General features: G+C 43.1%; 1 protein-coding gene across 3 annotated transcripts in view; it reads right to left on the bottom strand.

Moving 5' to 3' along the window:
* LOC145351945 (dihydropyrimidinase-related protein 3-like) overlaps window positions 1-25,751 on the bottom strand; it is a 184,497-nt gene that overhangs the window by 94,971 nt on the left and 63,775 nt on the right. For all 3 annotated transcript variants that reach the window (XM_080201755.1, XM_080201756.1, XM_080201757.1), the window contains exons 2-3: window positions 12,374-12,462; window positions 6,164-6,348 (exon numbers count right to left, since the gene is read on the bottom strand). In XM_080201755.1, the coding sequence (XP_080057881.1) occupies window positions 6,164-6,348; window positions 12,374-12,462 (274 nt within the window). The remainder of the gene's footprint in view (window positions 1-6,163; window positions 6,349-12,373; window positions 12,463-25,751) is intronic.

Below are 25,751 nucleotides of genomic sequence, written 5' to 3'. Positions count from 1 at the left end.
TCACAGACTTGTAACCCTCCCGTGTTTCATCTCAATACCGGGTCATAGTGGAGGTCAGCATTGGGCTTGAAGCTAACTAAGAATGACGAGAGGAAAGCCTCCTCTCTCCCTCTGCAGGCTGTGCGGTGGATGTAGTTTATTTTCACATGGTTCCTGGTGGTCAGTCACCCAGCCACTGCACAGACTGTCTGCGACTTGGCATGAACAGCACTATATTTTGGCACCCATCCCTCCAAGTGACCATAAAAACTGCTGGTGCAGGAACTCCAAATGTCACAGGTGTGGTAGGAAGCCCCGATTCGGAGGTCAAACATGGAGGATCATTGTTCAGTTACCAAACGGGGAACTTTACTCAGCAGCAAATATGCGCTTTATATTCTACACTCGAGTGCTTCATGTTGACACTGAATGGCTGAAGTGGGAACGCTTCCATTCCTCACTTTCAGCAACTTGACAAGGCCACCCAAAGTCTAGATACTATATTTATTTAGAAAAACAAACTTGACCTTTAGAAGTCGGTGACAAAGACTGGGATTTCAAATATAGTTATGATCAGATTTGGCTCAGTTTGCAACACTCCCATTTTTCAGTCAGATTGTCATGGTTCAAGCTCGCATGGCAATATGAGAGGAATAGAAAATTCTTTTGTTACCTTGGTCAACGTTCCATTTTTTAAAACAATTATCCAATTACTACTCATAGGATCCTACTGTGTCCATATTGACTGCTGCATCTGCCAGAATTACAGACACTGCACTCCAAATAATTTGCTATGTTTCTTGGGATGCCGATGAGAGATGTAACAAATGCAGTTTTTCATTTAAAATAAGGATCTGAGATTCTAACTGCCTCATGTGTAACTAAATGAAATTCAAATAATCTAACTGACCATAACTCCCATTTTTCTATCGGTTAACTGAAAATTTTTGCCACTTTTCTGAGACCTTCCATCCATTTTAAAACAAACTACTTTTGGGGAAAACGTGCCTTAGTTCAAAAGCAATCCTAAAGTATATAATCCAGGCAACTCTATTTATTAGTGTCACAAGTAGGCTTACACTGCAATGAAGTTACTGTGAAAATCCCCTAGTCGCCACACTTCAGCACCTGTCTGGGTACACGGAGGGAGAATTTCACATGGCCAATGCACCTAAGCAACATGTCTTTTGGATTGTGGGAGGAAACCGGAGCACGCAGGGGAAATCCACACAGGCATATGGAGAACATACAGACTTCGCACAGACAGTGACCCAAGCCGGGAATCAAACCCGGGTCCCTGGCACTATGAGGCAGCAGTGCTAACCATGATGTCATCATGCTGTCCGTATTAAGTCTGAAGAATTGTCGCGCTCATGTGTAGCGGCAGCAGGTCAACACTAGCTACACAAAAATAACAGGAAACAAGGAAGCACTTCCAAAAAAGAAATACAGCTGTGGCCATTCAAACACAACTCCCAAATGATCACAGCCACAGAGTGCACAAGGCACCTTGTTCTCTGTATCTCTCACTCTTGAATCTTGCATGTCTGATTTTTAAACACTTCACTATTAGCAACAACGCCCTCAGCTTTCCAGGCCCCAAGTCCTGAACTTAAGAACATAAGAAATAGGAGCAGGAGCCTGCCCTGCCATTCAATAAGATTGTGGCTGATCTGAAGTGGATCAGTTCCACTTTCCCGCTATCTCCCCATAACCCTTAATTCCCCTATCAGAAACCTATCCACCCGTGACTTAAATATATTCAGCGAGATAGCCTTCACCACTTCAACAGGCAGAGAATTCCAGAGATTCACCACCCTTTGAGTGAAGAAGTTCCTCCTCAACTCCAATCTAAACTGCCCCCCCCAACCTTATCTTGAGGCTGCGCCCTCTAATCCTGCTATCTTTTCTAAGCGGAAAGAATCTCTCTACCTCTACCCTATCTATCCCTTCATTATCTTATACATCTCTATAAGATCCCCCCTCAGCCTTCTAAACTCCAACAAGTACAGGCGCAGTCTATTTAGTCTCGCTTCATAGGCTAACCCCCTCATCTCCGGCATCAGCCTAGTGAACCTTCTAAACTTCCCTCCTAAATGTCTCCGCCTCATTCTCCTTCTTCACGACGCTCCTCAAACCCTACTCGACTAATTTAATTGCCTGTCCCAAGAATTTTATGTGGCTTAGTCCCATTTGTTTTTGGTCTGATCATGCTCCTGGTGACATTTTGGCACACGTACAGCACAATAGAAATGCAAGCTGTTGCTGTTACTCACAATTGGCCCATGGGTGAAATTACAAATACCCCTATTGGATCGTAGATTAAATTTGGATGTCAATTATTTGTAGAGTGCATAACATTAATGCGTTCATCCATCAATTCTAATCCAAACAAGAAAACACTCCAAATATTTTACCCATACCCAAAGTAAAAGTTGGCAGTTAATGGAGTTCAGTAAGGACAAACAACAGACTGTGCAAATCTTTAGCAATTACTAAGAAATTCTCTACAACAGAAAAGAACAAAACATGATTTTTTTGCATTGTAATTTTAACACTGCAAAGGCGAGTAAAGAATAAATGAGCCTGCACTTATAAGAAAGGGACTTTCACCGTTGCAGAATTAGCTTGAAGTACTCCACTGCCAACAGATTATTTTGTGAAGTGTCAGCACTGTGTAATGTAGGGGAAATTATTTATAGCCTTTGTATTATAGTGTCTGAACAACTGAGAGACCTTTTTCCTCTGCTTCACCAGTGACGGCACAAACTTCACTCATCGTGGCCCCCCCGCCGCATCTCCAGATCAAGTCGTTCCATTTGAATTCCTTAATGGATTAATTAGCAAGGGGAACATGCTACCACAGTGAGCAGTTGTGGCAAGTAGCATTGCTGCATTTAAAGGATTAATTAGATATATGCATAAGGGAGAAAGGAATAGAAAGGCAGATTGATAAACTTATCAAGTAGGGCAGGAGGATGCTATACACACCAGCATAGACCAAATGGCCTGTTTGCATTATAATTCTTCATAAATTCTTCTGGTTCTTCATCCCTCTTTCCAAAATATCACATCATTCGCTCCTAAAATTTTGTTTTGGGTGAACTGCATTTAAAAAAAAAGTTGGATCTTCTTTATAATATATTAAAGGTAGTATATAACCTGTTTTTACTGCAACGCTTTTGGACAATGCCTCATCTCTCCCAACCCAGTTTGAATGGTGATTATTTGTAGAGTGCATAAGTTGTAGAAAAACATTTTCAAAACCTACCTCTGGCCATGTACTGAGTCTCCTCTCCCCTAACGCTTAGTAACCCATTGTGTGGAGTATCTGAAGGCATTTTGTCATGTGAAAACTCTACATGGGAGCACAGGTTGTTTGTATAAGACCATAAGACACAGCAGCAGTGTTAGGCCACGCGACCCATTGAGTCTGCTCCGCCATTCAATCATGGCTGATTTTCTTTTATCCCCATTCTCCTGCTTCTTCCACATAACCCCTGATCCCCTTATCAATCAAGAACCTATCTATCTTAAAGGCACTCAATGACCTGGCCTCCACAGCCTTCTGTGGCAAAGAGTTCCACAGATTCACCACTCTCTGGCTGAAGAAATTCCTCCTCATCTCTGTTTTAAAGGATCGTTCCTTTAGCCCGAGGTTGTCTCCTTTGGTTGTAGTTTTTCCTACTAATGGAAACATCCTCTCCACGTCCACTCTATCCAGACCTCACAGTATCCTGTAAGTTTTGCAGTATCCCGGAAAGTTTCCAAGAACCGCCTTAAAATTACAAAATTCAGAAGATCAGCCCCTGGGTTCATGCATGCTCATCATTTGAAACAGAAATCTTCCACAAGTTAACGTCCCATTTACATCACAAAGCCTATGCTGTTCCAGATTCACAAGAGGTAGGTGATTTACAGCACCAGCACTTTGACAGATATTCACGGAACTGTGTTATCCCTATGGAGGAAACTAAACCTAATTTACCAAATGACCCCCAAATTAAGACGTTACCAACAGGGTTTCACTTTTTGTAACCTTTACTTTAACACAAATCAAAATCAATGCAAATTAAATATAAATTAACAGGAAAATTATACTTCAAATTACTTTATGCAACAATTAACGCTTACACAATCAGAAGCATCCACACCACGCTCCACACAACTCTGGCACCATGTGCAGTCTCGTAATCGTGCCAACTCAATTGATTTAGCCCTTGAGTCATAGTCAACAGCAAGCATATTCCATCCAACTTCCCTGGATACAGTGGGAACCAACATGACGCATGTCCACCAATCCTCTCTCACTTCAATCGTGCTGGCACAGCTTTCCTGAGTTCCTCTTCCACTGATTAATCAGCAACACTTAATTCAGGATTTGGTCCTCTGATACAAACACTTAGCATTTCAAATGCCTGAAATATTTGCACCATTTTTGCCATGCCGTTCCTTTGTGCTTGTTTAGGCATAACTTCCCTAAGTGTTTCTGGAATTTTAGCTTTCTTCTTAATACCAAATAGACAACCTATCTTTTCATAGAGCTTTTCCAGCTTCTCCTCACACAAATTCTGTATTCCTTTTTCTGTCTTTGCCTGCTTTCTCTTTGATTCTGCATTTTTGTGAACAGACTGCTGTCACCCTCCAGCCCTCCTGCTTCTAGCTCTCCTTTGTCTCCCTCAGACCACAGCTTCTGGTATTAACCACCTTCCTGTTGGGCTTGCTTTCAGGTCAATGGTCATGCAGACCAGTATTACTTATTCCAGAAAATTGCAATTGCTTCAATTATAAATGGATCAAACTCTTAAAAGTCCTTCACATTCTTAAAAACAATAACAGATTCCATAGGCATTTCAAAGAAATTACAAATTTTCCTTATTCTACTGCTTCTGAGTCACAGGTCGTCATGTAGCTGGGTGCTCCAAACAACCAGGATAAAATACGGACCTGACAGCAGCACTGAGACCCTATATCTGGAACATGCTCACACAATGACGATATTTTTACATAGCCACTTATATCACAAACCTACATTCAAAAACACAATATAATTCTCTTTTAATAATCACTGGCACTTGTTCAACTCAAATCTACATGTCAGTTCTTGTATTTATGCCACACCATCTGGTTTCCATAGCCTTGGAGTAGGATCATAAATCTAACTTTTTCAGGATCCACACATTTGGGATAAGCTGAACTTTTTAAGTGTACACTCAAGGTCTCCTGGAACCTGAATGTAAGGAATCGTCTGCAATAAAAGCACCCTAAAGAGGTCACATTGATGAAACCATTTGTCATAAGGTGGTCAAACAGAAAAAATAACACTATGGTGATAACCACACTCAAAAGAGTGGGTGATGTGGGAAATAAACAACATCCGTGTAGTGGAGCAAGTGGAGGGAGCTCTGCGCCACATCTTCCTACTGAGTTTAGCTAGTTGCTGACTGGTTCACTGAAATGGGAAAGATTCCCATTCATTAACACTAACACCCCTCACTGTGATAATAAGAAAAATCTGTGGATAAGTTGTGTCTTAACTGGGTATTCATCCTTCCCATTCTAAATTCAATCTACTTCCTTTACCCCGGAGCATGTATTCACATCGAACAGCCTTCTGGGATTCAATTTATCTATTTCATTTTGGATTTTAAGTGCCTTTTTTATCTTTATATCCCTTGCACCTCATATAGGTCTATCCCCATATCTCAGGTGGCTAGTCCTACACATGTCCCTTTTTTGTACTCTCACCAAGACCAGGATATCCGAGCAGCTGTAACGTGGCCCGAATTTCACACAATGCTCAAGACAAGAATAGTTTGCACAGTACAGTTTCCATTAGTCTTTGTGGGGAATCTCTGATTGGCCATCATTTGGAATCAGGGAATAGTAAAGAAGAGTAATTCAATGCAAATTGAAAAGAAAAGCACACAACTGGGGGGGTTCAATTTCAATTTAACCTCAGAAAGGTCTGTAATTCGGCACATTTATGTCAGAAAACCTACATGTTTGTATGATACTGCAGATTTAAGACATGACTGACCAAGAAATATCCATGCGGAAAGCTTTCTTTCCGAAGTGCTTTTGTTGAGGTGTGCTGTTAAAAGGTCCATTAACGCTGCTAAAAAGGCTTTTTTTAAAAAGTGGATGGGGTTTTAAATATGAATGAGGAAGCTGCTCGACTCACTTATCATAGTGGTTCCACCTGCCAAGGCGGCCTTTGTTCCTTGAGTGAAATCATCGGCGGTGGTGGTCCCCTTGTAGGGCATCTGGAAACGGGTATGCACATCAATGCCCCCAGGAATAACCATCTTGCCATGAGCCTCAATGATCTTCACACCTCCGGGGACAATCAGGTTATCACCGATTTGCCTGATGTGAGAAAGAAAGTAAGCATAGGACATTTTTAAATACTAATTTTCACGTATGCAGAACACAGTTTTTCTGTTTGTTTTCACACAGAATAAAGGCAAAGTCGTAGAGGAGTCAATCACAAATGAAAAAACATCAATGGGCTAATGGGACAATTGCCGAGATAGATACAAGATCAACGTTCCTCAGTTAGTTATAGGTCTCTTGCTACTAGCATTCATTTTGAATCTAAGCAGCTTCAGCTGTGAAACAAGGAGTCACCATCCCACTTCTTCCTCATCTTTCCTGCCCGTTTCCTTCCAAGCGCACTTCAAATGGGAATCCGCTCAGCAGCAACTCAGTCTTATTTCTTTCAGACAAATCTCCACCCTTCCTGATGGAATTAACGCAGCAATGAACTATCAAATCCAATCCTGATGCCACCGGATGTTCATACACCAAACTTATGTATGCCAGGGTAGTGATTTGGAGCTGGGTCTCCAGGGTTCCCTAACTCAGAGACACTGAGGTCAATGACAGCATCTCTTCCTCCATCAACAAGAATGTGGGCTCTTCTTTGTCTTACTGGATAATCACCTTTTTGGACCTATTGCATTCACACTTTTGGAGTGGGGACATGTGGGTACACACCTCCTGTATTAATCCCCACTACCACCACCTTCAGAGTTTTCTCCCATTCTCCCCTACAAGTACGACCCTCACTGGGTGCTGTTCCCCATGTATTCAAACATGGGACCCTACCCAATGGCTGGTTCTCATGGATGTACCTAGAGAGTATTAACAGAATATTGGATAGTTGTGTATGGTGGGAAAGCAGGGAGTCCAATTCTGTCTTCATTCAATACATGCAGGGATTCCTTCGTCAATAGCCGCTGATTTTTATCTCCTATCTCCCCATAATACAAGCACCATTGTAACAACATGGTCACGAACAGCTAACTGATCTGGACTGTGGATTTCTTTTGAAAAACTAGTGCTCTTATCTGCATGACTCAATTTTGGGCTGAACAACATACTTACAACTGACACTGTCACGCATAAACAAAAATAGTCAAAATACTCAAAGGCTGAGGATCACAGCTTGATGTGATAGCAAATTCCAATGATACTGTCCAATTGAACAAATTTCTCCTCCTCTGTCCAGAATGGCCTGTCCCTCATCTTGACACACGATCGCAAGTTTTAGGCTCTCCATTCAACATCCTTTCAGCATCTGCACTGCCGAACCTGCTCAGAACTTAGTATGTTTCAGTCTGAAAGGGGTCTGGACAGACTAGGTAGGCAGAAACTGTTCCCGCTCAAAAAAGGATCAAGAATGAGAGGGCACAGGTTTCAAATGATCTGCAAAAGGAGCAAATGTGCTGTGAGAAAAAAACCTTTCCACACAGTGAGTGGTTCGAGTCTGGAATGCACTACTTGCAAGTATATTGGCAGCAGGCTCAATCAAGGCATTTGATAAGGTATCAGATGATCATTTGAATAGAAACAACATGCAGGAGTACAGGGAAAAGACAGGAGAATGGCACTAAGTCATGATGCTCATTTGGAGAGCCGGTAAAGACATGATGGACCGAATGGCTTCATTCCACGCCGTAACAATTTTGAGACAGTGATCTAAGTTGCAGTGAATATAGACTCATACTGCTCAAACTCTCCTCGAAGCACAAACTTCTTCTCATAGGGATCAATCTACAGAGACTTTGTTGCTCCCCATCTAAGGCAAATATACCCTTCCTGAGGTGTGGAGACTAAAACTGCACAATACTTGAGACGTGGCTCACCAAAGCTCTGTACAATTACAGCAAGACTTCCTTCCTCTTGTACCCCATGTGCTTTATCCATTACTTTCCGGTGATGACTAATCAGTAGTAGTCATGACTGATTTTCCTCTGCACCACCCTCTCTCTCTCTAGTCTGAAGGCAGTGAAGTCAGTTGTAGTTCCTCACCGCTGAGCTGACTGGCCATTGGCTAACTTGCGGCAGATCAGCAAATGATCCCACGTCCAAAGAACTCCCTTGGCGTCGGTATTTGTGGCTTACTGAAGCGTTCTGTCGAGCTGCACAATGAACGTGTCTCCCGGCAAGAAAATATCAAACTCACCACAGTAACTGATCTCAGCAAATGGAAACCATTCACTGCAAATTGTGGTCTAACTGGCAGATGAGATAAGAACAAATTACTGTTGGAAAATAAACCACCCGAGGTGCTTTTTGTGTAGTACGTGCAAGTTATTTGAGACCACCCCAATTTTGAAAGATACTGCTCTGAAGTCACAGAGACTACAAAGATCCTGGATTCAACCACTGATTGGCTAGGGAAGAGGTTGGGGTGCTACAGCTGGACTCAATGTTTCTACAGTGTGAAGAAAAAGAAACAGCAAAGGCCCTCCGGACTCACGTGGGTGGGCATTATGAGGGAAGAAGTGGGCTTGGCTATGACTTTCCCACCAGCTCATCCATTAACCAAAGATTGACTGGCCTCTCAGTTTTGGATCACAAAAGAAGGGCCATTAACAAAGATGAGGCACCAGAGGGTTGATGAGACAATAGCACCCCAGTATTAGTCACTGGGCTGGGGAGCAGGAGAGACACAGAGGAAATTATGGGACAGAAATACAACTAACATGAAGCGGAAGGGAACATCTGGCCTGTACCAAATTCAGCCTCAGGCCTCACTCAGACTGGCAAGCAATGGAGGTGGATCAGCCCTTCAATGTAACTCACCATTTAACTGTTTTGCCCATCTCCAAGCAGAGCTGGCCTATAAACAGATCTTGGACATGATTGGGGAGGAGGTGTCTGAGCGCAGCGGGTCCAAAAAAACTCTTACCTTTATGGAGGTGGTCTTCAACCAGTAAGCAGTGACCACTAGTCAGGACGGTGAAAAACCGGATGATGCATACACAGTGCTAACGCCATCCAGGTGAAGCCCAATTTTAAAACTGGCATCAGGAACCCAATTTGCACATCAAAGGCACCCAACCCATTTTGGGCAGTGGGCAGGCAGGCTTGCATATCTCAAAGCCAAAGCTGACATTTGAGGGGATGATCACATCTTGAAATTCATCTTCCCAATGATGTCCAAATTATTCCCAAGTTACTAAGAGTGATTCATTCATCCCAATCAATTGGCTTCTTCAATTCAAGCCACTGCCTGCCACAAGGGTAATGACCAACAGTGCACTCATAGTCCCATTCCTTTTAAAGCTGTACTCTGATCACAAATGAAAGCATTAAGATATTATATACAGAGGATTAATTATAAGGTTCAGACTAAACAATGAATAATATTTGCTGACTGGCGTTGTGTGGGATGTGTCATAAACACTACGAGCCACAGCATGAAAGGCTCAGATAGCTAAGGGGCCAGGAGGGAACCATCTTTATCATTTATTTCACTGGGGTTGGTTATCTGGTACGGAGGAGGTTGCTGTCCCTGAACAGCCAGCACAGGGAAGAAGGCCATGCAGCCGTCACATTGCCAGCAGCAAGCATCATCTCTTTGAACCACAGGCTCTAATTATTGTCACATTCTCAGGCAAATGAGAGAAGTAGAAGACAGGGCTCTGTGTACATAGAAGATTACGATATAGAAATGGGAAAACACCTACGTACACACAAATATATGGAGAGAAGGCCGTTTGACCCTTTGAGCCAGCTCTGCCATTTAATAAGGTCATGGCTAATCTGAATGTCCTGCCTAACCCCTTCACCCATTGACTCCTTTATCAATCACGACTCTCCCTCCCCATCTAATTCAGCCTTAAAAATATTCAATGACCCTGCCTCCACTTCTCTCTGAGGAAGAGAGTTCCACAGATCAAAAACCTTCCATTAGAAAAACAATTCTCCACATTTCCTTCTTTAATAGGGGACCTCTAATAGTCCCCTCAAGTCTCTCCTATAAGTGGAAACATTCTCTCAGCATTCACCCTGTCATGTTCCCTCAGGATCTCACATGTTTTAATAAGATTATCTCTCATTCTTCTAAACTCCCATGAATACAGACCCAACCTTCTCAACTCCAATGAATACAAACCCTTCATTCCGGGAATCAATACACTGTCTCTCATATAATTATATCGTTTCTTAAAGGAGACCAAAATTATACATAGTACTCCAGATGTGTTCTCACCAACATCCTGTACAACTGCAGCAAAACATCCCTGCTTCTATAGCCCAGCCCCCTTGCAATAAGCAACAACATTCTATTTGCCTTCCTAACCACTTGCTGGATCAGCACGCTAACATTTTGCCACTCTTGCACGGGATAACCAGATCTCTCTGCAAAGTTCAGCCACTGAACGCCTTTGCATATATTCTTCATGTCAAACCATTTCATATGGCTACTCTATTTGAACTATCTCACCTAGTGCCAGCCAGCACACTTGCAAGGCACCTCCCAGATGTCTGATCTATTCAAATCTTTAAAGCCCACCAAATTTGGAGGAAGTCCCTGAAGTCATCCTTGGAACACTGAAATCCTCAGTCCCACAATGAATGATAGTTGTCTTTTGAAATTTTGATCCAATAATAAAATGAAGCCTAAGAAAGAGTGGATGTTTGAGGGGAACTTCAGAGATGGTGATGTTCCCAAGGGTTTACATTGTGACATTGCAGCAACTAACATTGTGAATGAAGAATTCAATCCCAAATTCAATATTTCAATTAGTTACAGCTAATGGAGAAACTTACACAGAATGGCTGCTCAGAATTTTGAATATGAAATAAAATAACATGGCTAACAGGAGAGATGCCATTGGATGTACGGTTATGAATTATCTTTCCGTCTGCCAAGCTCCAATAATTTAGTACATCATTGATTGGCAGTGTTCCAACCAACACTTACTGCTAGCATCGCGAGAGATCGTAACTACTGGAGTAGGCTTTTAACATCTGAGTAGGTACAGAAAAGTCTCACCCATTTTTCTCCCATTACTTTTTCACCTTAACTTAATCAGACCTGGTTTTGGGGAAGACAGTGGTGTAGCGTTAATTTCATGGGACTAGCAATCCCAGAGATGCAGGCTAACGCCCAGAGAAAATGGGATCAAGTCCCATCATGGCAGCTGGTGATATTTAATAAAAATCTGGAATATAAAGCTAGCCTCAGTAATAGCGACCATAAAAGTACAATTCATTGTTGCAAAAACCCAGCTGGTTCACTCATGTTCTTCCAGGGAAGAAAATTTGCCATCCTGCCCTGATCTGGCCTACATGTGACTCCAGACACACAGCAATGTGACTGACTCTTAACTGCCCTCTGAAATAGCCTAGCAAGCCACTCAGTTCAAAGGCAATTAGGAATGGGCAGAAAATGCACATCCTTATACGCCCACCATATCCCATTCACCTCTCACCTACCGTGTTCACTGATCTGCACAAGCTTCAAGTCAAGCAAGGTCATAATTTTAACATTATCATCCTTGTTTTCAAATCCCCATTAGCTTTGTCCCTCCCCTCCACTGTAATCTCCATCCTGCCCCACTTCCCTCCAAGATATCTGCTCTTAATTAATTCTAACTCCATTAATAGTCCAGAAGATAATTACTCCACCAATGGTGGTCAAACCTTCAGTCGCCTAGGCCCTAAGCTTTGGGATTCCCTCCCGACACCTCTCCTCCTTTAAGACACGTGGCATGGTATGTTATTTTTTGCTCCGGTTAAAGGGCCTCGGGACACTTAATGATGTTAAGGGTATATAAATACAAGTTGTTGTGCAAATTACTGCTTCAGCTAGAGTAGAGACTGGAGGAGGACAGATTTCCTTCCCTAACTGAATCAGCCAAAATTTTACAGCGGTTTGACATCAGCTTTTCAAATTCTCAACCTAACATGACAGAGCTTGAACTTGCGTCCTTTGGGTTAACATTCTAAGACATTAGTTACTTTCTTAGGTACATAACCACTACGCTACTGTACTCTAGAATAATTTTACTGGCGATTATATCAGGGCACAAACAAACTAAGCTTAGTGTGCTCATTTCTAATTTCATTCCTGGAGAGTGGAAAAATCTGCACGTACTTGATGAGGCCATCTTCCATGTAGAGGTCCGCATAAAAAGACTGGTCATCGTTGACAATCCGGCCTCCTTTGATCAGCAATCGGTCACTCTATGGATAGAAATTCAAGAGAGTTATTTCCAGCACATTCATCAAAATACAAATCAATTCATGGTTAAAGCTGTACAAGTGATACAGATCTGCAGTCCAAATGAGATCTAGCTGCTTGGGTTGTTGTGCTTTTTGAATGCGCCGTGCTGCTAAGGAAACTTAACAATGCAGATAGTTAGGATTGCCAACCTTTCAGGGTGGCACAGTGGCTAGCACTGCTGCCTCACAGTGCTAGGGACCCAGATTCAAATCCAGCCTCGGATAACTGTCAGTGTGGCGTTTGCACATTCTCCCCATGTCTGTGTGGGTTTCCTCGAGGTGCTCCAGTTTCCTCCCTCACTCCAAAGATGTGCAGGTTAGGTGGATTGGCCATAATGAATTGCCTCTTAGCGTCAGTGGGACCAGCAGGTTCGATACATGGGGTTACAGGGATAGGGCCTGGGTGGGATTGTCGTTGGTGCAGACTCAATGGGCCAAATGGCCTCTTTCTGCACTGTAGCGAGTCTATGACTAACACAGAGTCACAAAATTGTGACAGCTTAGTCAGGGGCCATTTGGCCCACCGATTCTGCACTGGCAGTTTTCTGGAATTCTTCCCAGGATTAACCCCCAGGAAGCTGCTGGGAACAACACAGGAGAAAAAAATTGTGGCATTGAACAAAACTATGTTTTTCCCCCCATCTTTCTTTGAACATTTTTAGTTGTTGGAGTTGGAAAAATGGTATTTTATTAATACTCAAGGTGACAATTGGTTTCCCTTCTAATTAGCGTGGGAAGGTAAGAACACTTGAAGGAATGACAGATGACAGGAGCATGCTGGGAAGGTCATGTGATGATATCTCCCAGCAGACAGAGCCCCAATATCCAGGCATCCATTCATTATTCGTCTGTGGGATGTATCTCCGAATCTATCCCAGAAAGATTTTTCTTTTCTTTGGGATGGTACGAGATTTTGGGAACTTGCAAATCTTATTACTAGTAAGCGTGGCCTCATGACTTAAGACCTGCCACAAATGCAAAGGTCACCCTTAAAGGCATAAGGACAGGTGATGTGGAAAAGACAAAAATGAAAGCTTGGCTCCAGTGCAGAGTGTGCTCACCTGAGATCGGGACAAGGAGCGGAGAGCTATGACTCACAGCTTTACAAAAAGAAAGTTCAAGGATATATGTAATGTGGCTTATAAATGCAGACAGAATCAGAACTGGACGAGATGCCTGCTCTGCCATTCAATTTGATAAGTTGTGAGGCAGTTATTCTTCAAAGAAAATCACACAAAAGCCAACACACCTCAAAGATTGATGAGATGCTTTATTTACAACCTTGAATTACTAGCACCACTACAAATGCTGGCCTTGCCAATGACACCCACACGTTATGAAAAAATAAAGACCAGCTCATTCTAGATATTGCTTCATCAAGATGAAGAACAGAAAGGTACTTTACCCATAATTCATTATGAACAGACTACTGCAGGGTCCAAATGGGGGTCACTGCAGAGATCTTGCTCCTTTCAATGAGTGCAAAATTTTATGACTCCTCTGCTTTTTGGTTGTAAATTAAACGTGGAGACTCTCAATAAAGTCCCAGCAGCTCATTATATTGACGGTCCATCCTTTTTGGAACATTAGGTAACATGTATATAGGGACAATCAGACTTCTCAGTGCCAGGCAAGGCAAATTCACATATACACACACAACTAAGAAATGTGTGCAAGGACAGAATTAGAACTGCACTTTTTCAATGGAAGTAATTTAGATCTTTTGATTTACATGCAAGGAAAATGCAATTTATGGATTGAGCAGAGGACAGGAATTATCAATAGTTCTTTACTGTCCCTGTGGGATAGGATGTTTATAATAAAAGGTTTAAATTCCAGTGGGTTATAAAGGTCTGGTCTGAAGTACATATAAAAGCAGTCACTTCAAACTTGATTGATGCAGCAACTTCAAGGAGTCTCTCTGTCTAATGAGTCCAGTAAGAGAGCAGAATTTGCCCATAAAACACAGCACAGGCCACACTGGCAAAGACAAGGCTAACAAAGCGATGACAGCTCTAAGCAAACATATACATTAACGGTGTCTGTATGTGGTTCAGCAAAATCTGAGACTCATTAACTCAACTTGCAGCATGACTATCTGCATTCATAGCTTCGACAAAGGGACAGAGGCTGAGATTTTCCAGCTGTTCCCACCAGCGGGATCCTCTGGTCCAACCGACAGCAACCCTCCCGCCCCCTCCATTATGGATTCTCTGGCGTCAGACTCTGCAGACAACAGGAAAATCCACTGACTGCAGTGGGATCAGAAGATCTGCTGGCTAGAACAAAGAGCAAAGAAAAGTGTAGCACAAAAGGAGGCCTTTCAGCCCTCCAAGATCATGTCGATCATGATAGAATCATAGAACCTTACAGTGCAGAAAGAGGCCCTTCGGCCCATCGAGTCTGCACCGAACACAATCCCACCCAGGCCCTACCCCCATATCCCTACATATTATACTCATCAATCCCTCTAACCTACACATCCCTGGACACTAAGGGGCAATTTCTAAGCACGGCCAATCAACCCAACTAAACCAAAAAAAAAACTAATGTTGGGCCATTGTCACCGCTGGAAAGCATGTCACGGGGTGGGCAGAAAGTTCCACCTGGAGAATAATGTATCTAAGTTTGCTTAAAATACAAATGGTATTATTGCCAGATGGGAATACAAGCGATGAGGAGGACACAAAGAGGCTGCAAAGAGACATGGACAGGTTAAATAAATGGACAACATGATGGTAGGAGGAGTATAACATGGGGAAGTGAGAGGTTATTCACTGTGGTCAGAAGAAGAGAAAAGCACAATGTTTTGTAACTGTTATTGTTCAGAGAGACTTTGATGTACTTGCACAAGGAACACAAAGCAATTAGGAAAGCAAATGGCTTGCTGGCCTTTACTGCAAGGGGATTGGAGTGCAAGAATAAATAAGTCTTAGTACAATTGTACAGAGCTTTGTTGAAACTACACATAGGCTATGGGGTGTAGCTGTGAAGTCCATATTTAAGAAAGGGTAGACCTTGATTGGAGATAATACAGCAAAAGTTCTCTAGATTGGGCTACACGGTTACACAGTGGTTAATATTGCTGCCTCACAGTGCCAGGGACCTGGGCAATTCCCATGATGGGTAACTGCCTTTGTGGAGTCTGCACATTCTCCCTATGTCTGCTTAGGTTTCCTTCGAGTGCTCTGGTTTCTTCCCACAGTCCAAAGATGTGCAGGTTATGCTGATAGCCATGCTAAATTGCCCCTTAGTGTCCTGGGATGTGTAGGTTAGAGGGATTAGCAGGGTAGATGTGTGGGGCTATGAGGATAGGGCCTGGGGTGGGATTGTCGTCAGTGCAGGCTTGATGAGCTGAATGGCCTCCTTCTGCACTGTAGGGATTTTATGACTGGTCCCTGAGATGAACGGGTTGTTCTATGATGAGAGGCTGAGCAAACTGGGTCCAAATTCTTTAGAGTTTAGAAGAGGTGATCTCATTGAAACAACAGAGATTTTGAAGGGCGTTGATAGGACAATAGTGAGAGTTTGTATCTCCTAAGTGAACAATCTAGAACAAGGGAACACAGTCCAAGCATAAGGGACTGATCATTTAGGACTGTGATGAGGAGATATGTCTTCACTTGTAAAGCTGCTGATCTTTGGGTTGTGGATGTTCCATCATTGAACATATTTAAGGCTGAGATGGACACATGTTTGTTCTCTAGGGGAATCAAGGAATATGGGAGCGGGCAGGAGACTGGAGCTGAAGCGCAAGATCAGCCATGCCCATACTGAATAGTGGAGCAGGTTCAAAGGACCATATGATCTCCTTCTGCTCCTATTTCTTCCAAATGACTCAAATAGCCCATGGCTTTGAATGAAAAGGGCAGAACAGAAAACAGCTGGCTTACGGCGAGGGGCATAGGTCAGAAACAGAGGTAGGCCATTCAGCCCCTTGAGTCCAATCCTGCCATCAAATTAGGTTATGATTCCATCAGCTGTGCAAATTTCTCTAATTCTTTCCCCTTCAGGCCCAAGCAGCACAGATGCATGTTAAAAACTATACAGCTGCTCTCTTCTTCTCCAGAAGGTACTGATTTTGCTGGGATATGGGTCCATGGCAAATGACACAATCAAGTAGCTTTTTTTTCATATCTCAGCTTGGATGGCAGGTGTCACTGGGCCATTTGGCCATGGAAAACGATGGCTACTGAATTCAATTCTCACTTAATAAACACCCACAGGCACACAATCCAGGGACGCTGATGTACTTTTCCTTTCACTCCATCAGGTGCAACTCTCCTGGGGAGAGGTGGGCAGTCAGCCTGTGTGTGTTCCAGCACCTCACTCGAGTGACTGCCCTTCAAGTGCAAGTCAAATGAAACAATAGTACCATCCTGGCCAATGTTAGCTGGTTCAGCACAGACTGAAGACTGAAATTATAACTTTCCTAAGTTTACCTGTACATGTTGAAACTTTGGAATAGGACTAAGCCATTCAACCTCTCAATCAGATCATGGCTGATCTATATCCTACCTCCATCAACCTACCGTGGTTCTGAAACCCATAAAACCCCCGCCTAACAATACCTCATCCATCTCAATTTTGAATTTTTTAATTAACATTGAGCATTAACAACTTTTCAGGGGAGAAAGCTTTACATTTCTACTATCATTTGTGAAAAACCTCCTGACACCATCCTCAAATGGCCAAGCGCTTATGTCAAGATTATTTCCTCTTTGATCCCAACCCCACTAGATGAAATAGTTGATAAGCTGTGCAGACGCTAAATTAATCACATTACACATTTTAATAGATGAGCCCTTAATCTTCTATGCACAATACTGGCCTAAGCAGCATGGTGGCACAGTGGTTAGCACTGCTGCCTCACAGCACCAGAGACCCAGGTTTGATTCCCGGTTTGGGTCACTGTCTTTGTGGAGCCTGCACATTCTCCCCATGCCTGCGTGGGTTTCCTCCAAGTGCTCCAATTTCTTCCCACAGTCCAAAGTTGTGTGGGTTAGGTAGATTGGCCATGCTAAATTGCCCTTTAGTATCAGGAGGACTAGCTAGGGTAAATACGGGGGATAGGACCTGAGTGGGATTGTTGTTGATGCAGACTTGATGGGCAAAATGGCCTCCTTCTGCATTCTATGATGAGACAACTTGTTCTGATAATTTAATCCTTTTAATCCCATTAAGTACCAGCACCATCTTCCAGTCATCAGAAATAAAGATGGTGGGACATTTGACTGCAGTGAGATGAAGCTAGGTTAAGTGGCACCATCCCCAAAGTCACTGGATTGAACACTGTTCACTTCTGACAAGAGTGTGTGTGTAGAGTACATAACACTAACATCTGAGCTCTGCAGGCACTTGCCAAGTTCTTCAAGATTCTGGCCGCTCCTGCATTCAAAGATGCACATGGTTCAATTCCATCGAAACATGGAGGCAATTCTATTGCGAATATACAATCGGGGAGGGAGAGCAAATCCTCCTTGTGCAGAAGATCCAGCTAATAGAATGAGCCCAGACAGGAAACTGCCAAGGTTTGCAGGTTTTTTTAAAACATCCAATCTGCTAAACCAAGATTTTGTTAATATATTGAAAGCAATCTAATTTTAAAAATGGGTGGATAATACTGGAATGCACGCAGGGAGTCATTCACTCAGTGACATCATGTCTAAAAACAGCCTACACTTGAATACTACTGAAGCTGCTTTGAATTAGGTTGCACGAGCTGGAAATATGAAGGAAAAAAAAACTTTGCACAGTAGCTTAGAATTCCAGCATCATCCATGCAGGGAGGTGGCCTGTTACAATGGATGCTGTGTTTGTACTGCCAGGCAACAAACTCCAATCCCCATTTGGATAGGAGTTAGCCCAGTTAGCAAAAGTTGTTTAGGACAGTGAGTGCAATGTGTCTGCATGTGTGTGGGTGCATATGCATGCACATATGTGCACACTGTTGTGTGTGCATGTGTGTACACGTGCTCTTGTATTAACATTTGGTGAAAATGAAGTGGCAAGTTAGAAAGTTTTCTGCACTGTCGTTCCCCACCCCCCCCAAAAAACACTCCAGGCAAAATAAAACAAACGAGAGGCCTGTAAAGCACTCCTAATTGGTTAGAACTGATATTACGGATAAAGCCTACCTCCTAATACATGGGAAGGTGGCTGCAGAAAAAATCTTCCAAACCTCCCTTGCTGTTTCCCATTAGCTGTTTAAATACAGGCACTTGGCCTTGCTGACACACAGACCCAGGTTCCTATTGCAGTATAAAGCTAGATACTGTGAAAAGCATTTGAAAAAACAAAGCAAGGGCACAAAGAACACTTCTCTGTTCTGAATACAGCAGACCCCTTTTACAAGAGAGATGTTTAGAGTGTGAATATAGAGGGTCTGTTCTACAATTCCCCATTAGCAAACTAGACAGAAAGGCCAGCGTTTTATGGCCTCGCCACAGTGCGTCTCCCCCACCGGTGGATGCGGCGAGCCATTTAAATTGCCGTTTACTTTGGCAAGGATCATAACACCCCGTCAGGTGGGAGGGGCCATAAAAACCTTGGCAGAAAATTCTGGAAAACACCGAGAGATCAGAATATAACAGACAGCCAGGCAGCGGGAAGGGAAATGAGATTAAAACCTTTGTGGATGTTAGCCTAGACTCCAGGAGATCTGCAGTCATTAAAACGTTTCAAGGTTTATTGAATACTCTTCCTTTATAGGATACAGCCGAGACAGGCTAATTAGGTTTGCTGTCGAGAGAAAACAGATGAAAGAGCTGCAGGAGTTAACTGTAAAACTGCCCTGGGTCGAATGTATCTATCCCTTCAGAACCACAGCAGCAATGCAGTGCATGCCATACAGGGGGAAATCAGCAATGCTTCAAGCATTGTCCAAAAATATTAAATTCCCTGCAGAAAAGCGTTCTGACCACTCTAACTTGATTACAAGTTGAAGAAACTAAAACAAAAAGCTCCATTTTCTTCCAGTCACTTCTCCTTTGCGACTTTAGCGGGTAATCAGTTTTTAATGTTCGTGGCCTGCCTTGATCAGACCTGACTGACCGAGGTTTATAGACTCAAAGTCCCCCACTGAAGCTTAATTGAGTTAAGTAGGACACGAGTACAGCTGCACACATTGAATGGCTGCTCCTGTTCTCCCACTCCCCTCCCCCATTCAAGCATCGGCAGACACAGATTCCCCAACACATTCATTGTTGGCAAACCAAAGGTAGGGAGCTTCTCGTGAATTTCGCAATGAACGTGGTTCACTGCTTCAGCATGACTAATAGGTCAATCAATACCCCAATCCCAAGTAATCCTTACTCAAAGATCACTCTCAAAAATGCTGCTTTGTCCCTTATAATTATCCCAATATCCTAGCATTTGCAGCTTAAAAATCTCAGGATTTTTGAAAGTGGCTTCGGAGCAAAGTTCACCCAGAGTTATCGGAATTTAGCTTAGTAACTAAGAGATCTTCCCACGTAAACTGTCTCCTTCATCCCATTGGCTTCCCTATAATCTACATTAGCTCCCACTCCAGCAACACACTCCAATTTTAAAATTCTCAGCATCCTGTTCATTCAAGATGGTGCTGGATCAAGGCGACTTCTTGGGAGCTGTCCCCAGCATGTCCTCTAATACTTTTGATCTCAATCTATGCTCTTAAAACTGAACTCTAATTTGTTTGAACTACATTACATTCTCCTTTCTTTTTCCCCAATGGGAATGGTATGTATTGTCTGCATAGTGCGCAAGGAAACGGTACTTTTCACAATAGATGTGAGAATAATAAATCAAACCTTCCCCATGGCCTCCTCGCCCCTCCCAATGTCACCTCCTCCAGTCAGAAGATCCTCCAAGGACTTAGTTCCTCCATCTGCCACAACAGCACAGATAGCCAGGATTTCATCCATCTACCTTCAGGGATGCTTTCCCAAAGCATTCCATCTCTCTCCCTCCCTGTATAGATCCTCATCTCTTTGACCAGACATTTAGTTCCCCTTCCAATATCTCCTCCTTTGGCTTGGTGTCAATGTCTTGCTTGACTGCGCTCCTGTAAACCACCATCAGGAGGTTTTCCTTTACTAAAAAGCATTATATAAATGCTAGTTGTTGCTGCTGCCCTGTTCAGTATAGTGGGAATCAACAGTCAGTTTGTTTTTAATACAATTTCAGTCTCAGTTCCCAACAAATGCAAATGTGACATGGAGTTTTGGTGCTAGTTTAGACGTTAAGTAAGAGCCATTGAGTCAGAAGTCTACTTTGTACAAATTAACCCACCACCCACAATGCTGTGCAATGGCGGCTTACAACCACCATCAACTCTTACAACCTTGCTGCTGCCCAAGACTGGCATCACCAGGGCTGGAGGCACTCCAGCTGCAATACTCTATTTCAACACACACTTCCCGGCGCTCAGTCAGTTATGATTGAGTAGACATCTCCCAGCCAACCAAACCTTCATGTTCACGCCAGCAGCAATTACTGGGAATGGACTGGCAAGACCGAAAGCCATTGTCACTACAGTATTTGCAAAACCTAAGTAACTGGGCTGTGGCTCAAGTTTTTTTTTCCTACATAATAAACTCCTTGTTAAATTTACTGCGGTGGGCAAGTGAAGACATTTCAGGACATCCCAAAGTGGGTTAGAGTCACTGCATACTTCAGAATACAGGAAACAAGGCTGCTAACATGAGCCCCAGCAAGATCCCACAAACACGAACTGACTTTTTTTTTTAAACAATAATGGTTGAGGGAGAAATGTTGGCCAGGACTCCAGGGAGAACTCCCCTGTTCTTCTTTGAAATCATAGAATCCTGACAGTGCAGAAGTAGTGAAATAGTGCTGTTCTTTCTTTTACGACCACAAGATGGGGAATCAGTTTGACCCCTCATCCAGATGATAGCTTTTCTAACAGGGCAGATATTCCTCAGTACTACACTGACGTGTCAATGTGAATTTGTGTATATAGATCTATTTTAACAGGCCTCCTTCCCTTATTATATGGAGATATGTGTAACAGTATTTTCAGGAAATGGTCTCTGATGCACCACCTTCTTTCCCAACATTTCTCGCTCAAGAGTGAAGGAAAAAGTGTAGAAAGATCTCTTTGAATCCCAACCTGATATCTCATTGCCAGGGCTGGGGGATAGGCTCAGAGTCAGGATGGGGGCAGATGTATCTGAGGTCTACCAAGGGAATCAGGCGAAGGGAAAGATTGGCTACGGATGGACTAAGGGCCAAAATAAGAGCTTTATTTTAAAGCTGGAGATGGCAAGACATGCACATGAAATCCAAGACCATCCAGGAAGAACCATTTAGAAGGGTGGCTGTAAACCTAAATGTACACAGAATAATAGTTTGATGAATGACGCTGGGTTATTGGCACAATTGAGAAGAGGGTCTTGAAAGCACATTCCACTGCCCTTTACTCCACCTTCCTCCAAGAGTCATCACTACTTCAATCACGCACTGAAATCTAGACATCAAGATGTACTGAAATCAGGGATGCTCAGAGAGTCATACAATTATGTGGAGTCCAGAAAGCCACATATAAATTGAGGTTCCACTAATTTCCCTGTACCTCAAGTCATCAACACTAACAAATCTTGATGCAATTATCAACCACTGAGGCCACTGTCACTCCACAAATATAAAACTGCAAACTGAGCTTTGACACCCAGGTTGTCAAGGTCACGCACACCTTGGAATTTTGCCCCATTGCCCTGCCCTGTCACAGTTCCACTTTGAGTCCTGTCCTCGCTTGCCCACAGTCATCTTTTTTGAAAGGAACACAACTTAAATATAAAAAGAGACTTAGTCACTGAGGCAGTGTGTCAGAGTTTCCAACCAGGAATGGGCAGCGTGCCCATCCAAGAGAGGAATCAGATGTGATAATGAGGGTAAGTCTCTGACAAATTTTGGTTTAAACCCCACACAAAGCAATTGATTATTGAAGCAGGGAGACAGGCTGACAGGGAAAGCTTAGTATTTTCAAGTACTGGAAATAAAATTTGGAGAGTAAAACAGATGCAAACAGAATAATTAAAGGCTCAAACTGTGCAGGACAATTTACACACCAATTCTGGAAGACTTAATTAGTAGGTGCTGTTAGTCTTTTAATTCAGTCCTGGAGCATTCATGCTCTTGTTATACATGCTGAAAGAACTCCAGTTTGTGACAATCCTAACGAGCCTGAAGCGACCCGTCCTTACCATATGGAAATCTGGACCCTCAGCCAATTTCTACATTGCACACAAAATGGACCCAGATGCCAAGCCATTCACTGTAAGTATAGTGATCTCAACTTCAGTAGAAAAACTGGCATTACCTTTGGAAGGTCATCAAGACTCTTTAGTTGGGAAGTTAAACATCAATGTACGTCGAAAATTTTACAAAGATCAACACACAGTCACCAAACATCAATTGGACGTTAAATAAGAGGCAAAAATCCTGAAGGAATTTAACAGAGAAACTATAAGCAGGAGTAGCCCGTTTGAAAGCAGACAATGTTTTGGCCTCAACTACATTCTGTGGTAGCAAATTTCCCGAATTCACCACCCTCTGGGTGAAGAAATTTCTCCTCACCTCAGTGTGAAAAGGTTTACCTCTTATCCTCAAACTATGAGCTTGAAATCTGGACCCCCCCCCCCCCACCAACCATTGGGAATGTTCTTTCTAAATTTACCCTGTTTAATCCTGTTAGAATTTTATAGGTTTCTATGAGAACCATTACTATTTAAGAACCAGCTGGAAGTTACGATGGAATACTCTTGGTACATTTGGATGGGCAGGTTAGGATGGGTTTAATATCCTATCTGACCCTCATATATCCACCAACATGCACCTAGTCCTGATCTCCTTCTAATTACACAGTTCCAACACAAGCCCATGCACTGTCCACCCACCTCAGATATACACGTACAGCACTGTACTCCTCCTGACTATGCTGAAGATCCCAGGCACACAATTTCTTTGTGAATGCCAAAGAGGTAATTGCATAAAACCCACTGATACCTCAGGGTACATGCAACATTTCCACAAACCCTCTCCTTCCCAAGGGTTTCCATGTATTTGGTGAAATATCAAAGTTGAGGGTATTCAAGAAACAAAAAGAAATCAAATGCAAATAACCCAAATAAGCCCACACCATCTCTATACAGTGGTCACATTGCCAAACAATTGCCCCATTTTAGTCCACTGTCATTCTTCACTACTGTTTTGATTTCACAAGAGGTGCACTTGCTTAAAGTGACATTGTTCCTTGAACTCACTCACACACAGATTTCTCTAGATGGTGTTTCCCCCAACCCTGAACTTCTTCCCCCAACATGGGCTTCTGTTGGAGCTGTGTAATTAGAAGTGAATGGAAGGAGATGAGGACTTGGTGCGTGTTGGTGGATAGATGAGGGTCAGATAGGATATTAAACCCATCCCAACCTGCCCATCCAAATGTACCAAGGGTATTCCATCATAACTTCCAGCTGATTCTTAAATAGTAATGGTTCTCATAGAAACCTATAAACTTCTAACAGGATTAGACAGAGCAGATTTAGAAAGAATGTTCTTAATGATGGGGGAGTCCAGAACTAGAGCTCATAATTCAGTAGATCAATATACTATGTGGCATATTTCCCAACATTGTTTCAGGTACATCCCTAATCCCATACGTGGTCTGTTTTGGCTGTGTTGACCTTGGAAGGGACAACATTGTTGGTGTTGTAACTGTCTTCAGTGCCCCTGAGCTAAGGATGTAGTTGGGAGGGAAGAAAAAGTACCAGCTATAGTTCTAGGAGACAAAACTCGTCTCCCACTATAGCACAAAACAGGCATTGGCAATTCAGCATTCCATTTTACACTTCGCCCATTTTCTTCTCGACACAGTGGCAAAGGGGTTAGCACTGCTGCATTACAGCACCAGGGACTCGAGTACAATTCCGGCCATGGGTGACCGTCTGTGTGCAGTTTGCACATTCTCCCTGTGTCTGCATGGGTTTCCTTCCACAGTCCAATGATGTGCAAGTTAAATGGATTAGCGGCGGCAATTTGCCCTTCAGTGTCCAAAGATCTGTAGGTTAGCTGGATTAGCTATGGTAACTGTGCAGGATTACGGTAATAGTGCAAAGGACCTGGGCAAGATGCTTAATTGGAGAGTCGATGCATACTCAATGGGCCAAATTGGATTCAATGGATTTTACGGTTCCCCATTATCAAGTTTAACACCATATATGTAATATTTAGGATCAACCTAGGAAGTAGAATTATAGAGAATTATAGCTTGCGTGCTCTGTTCAGTGATGTGCCTAGCAAGGCTGGTGTCTAGCATGCCTTTTGATCTGCCAAGTTAGAAAACCAGGCCCAGAATTGCTGTGTGGGCTCAAAGATACAGAATGGGCAGATCAGCCTCACATGGTTTGAATGGCAGCCCTGTTCGAGTCAGCATTTCTCAGGAAAGAACAAGAACTGGGGACCGGAGAAGGGGAAGCTGGGAGAGGCAGGCAAACCAGGAGACCCTAAATTCCATTATCTGTCTTTGGCTGGTAGCCACCTTAGCCAATGTGACATTACAGATGATACTGTTCATGTCAGGTCCATTGACTCAGCAAGGGAAGTAAAAAAATCAAGCAGGGTTCCCATTCCTGCTCAGTATAAGGGTGGAATCTACACTTGCGTAAATAGAGGGTCAGTTCAAAACCAGGCTGCCTACAGCCATACCTGGAGGGGGAGTGTGGGGAAGGAGAACTACAGGGGTAAAATGGTGCCTATGAAACCATACTCTAAACATGGATTTTTTTTCCTTTAGAATAAGACAAGAAGGAAGGAGGGAACAATATAGGAAGAAAACCTCAGAACATCAAGAAAACATTCTACTGTTTCTACTAGAAATGTATGATTCAAGTCATCCATATCTGCCAGATGTGGTGAAAGGCCCAAGCAGCATTAACATAGCAAATACCCCAAGGGACTTCACAAAAGTGTGGAGTCATTGACCAGGCAATAGGGTAAGATTTGGTTCTCAGAACAGGCTCAAAGGCATTTGAAGAGGATTTAACAACGCAGAGGTATTTAGGAGTAAAATTGCACAGCGCTGAGGTGCAATGACTGCCAGGTGTTCCACAGGTGGCAGAATGGCAGAATGCCATGTTAATGGGGGCAGGGTAATGGTGGGGCGGGGGGGGAGCTGGAATGCATGAAACAGAGAGAATCATCAAAGCACAGGATGTGAGCTGGGATGTAGGGCTGCAGGACATTATGAGGTG

This window comes from Carcharhinus amblyrhynchos, chromosome 13, assembly GCF_965287045.1.
Source record: "Carcharhinus amblyrhynchos chromosome 13, sCarAmb.v2.hapA, whole genome shotgun sequence".
Lineage (NCBI taxonomy): Eukaryota > Metazoa > Chordata > Chondrichthyes > Carcharhiniformes > Carcharhinidae > Carcharhinus > Carcharhinus amblyrhynchos.
Note: the sequence above shows the minus strand (reverse complement) of the source record. Positions and strands in the feature narration are given on the sequence as shown.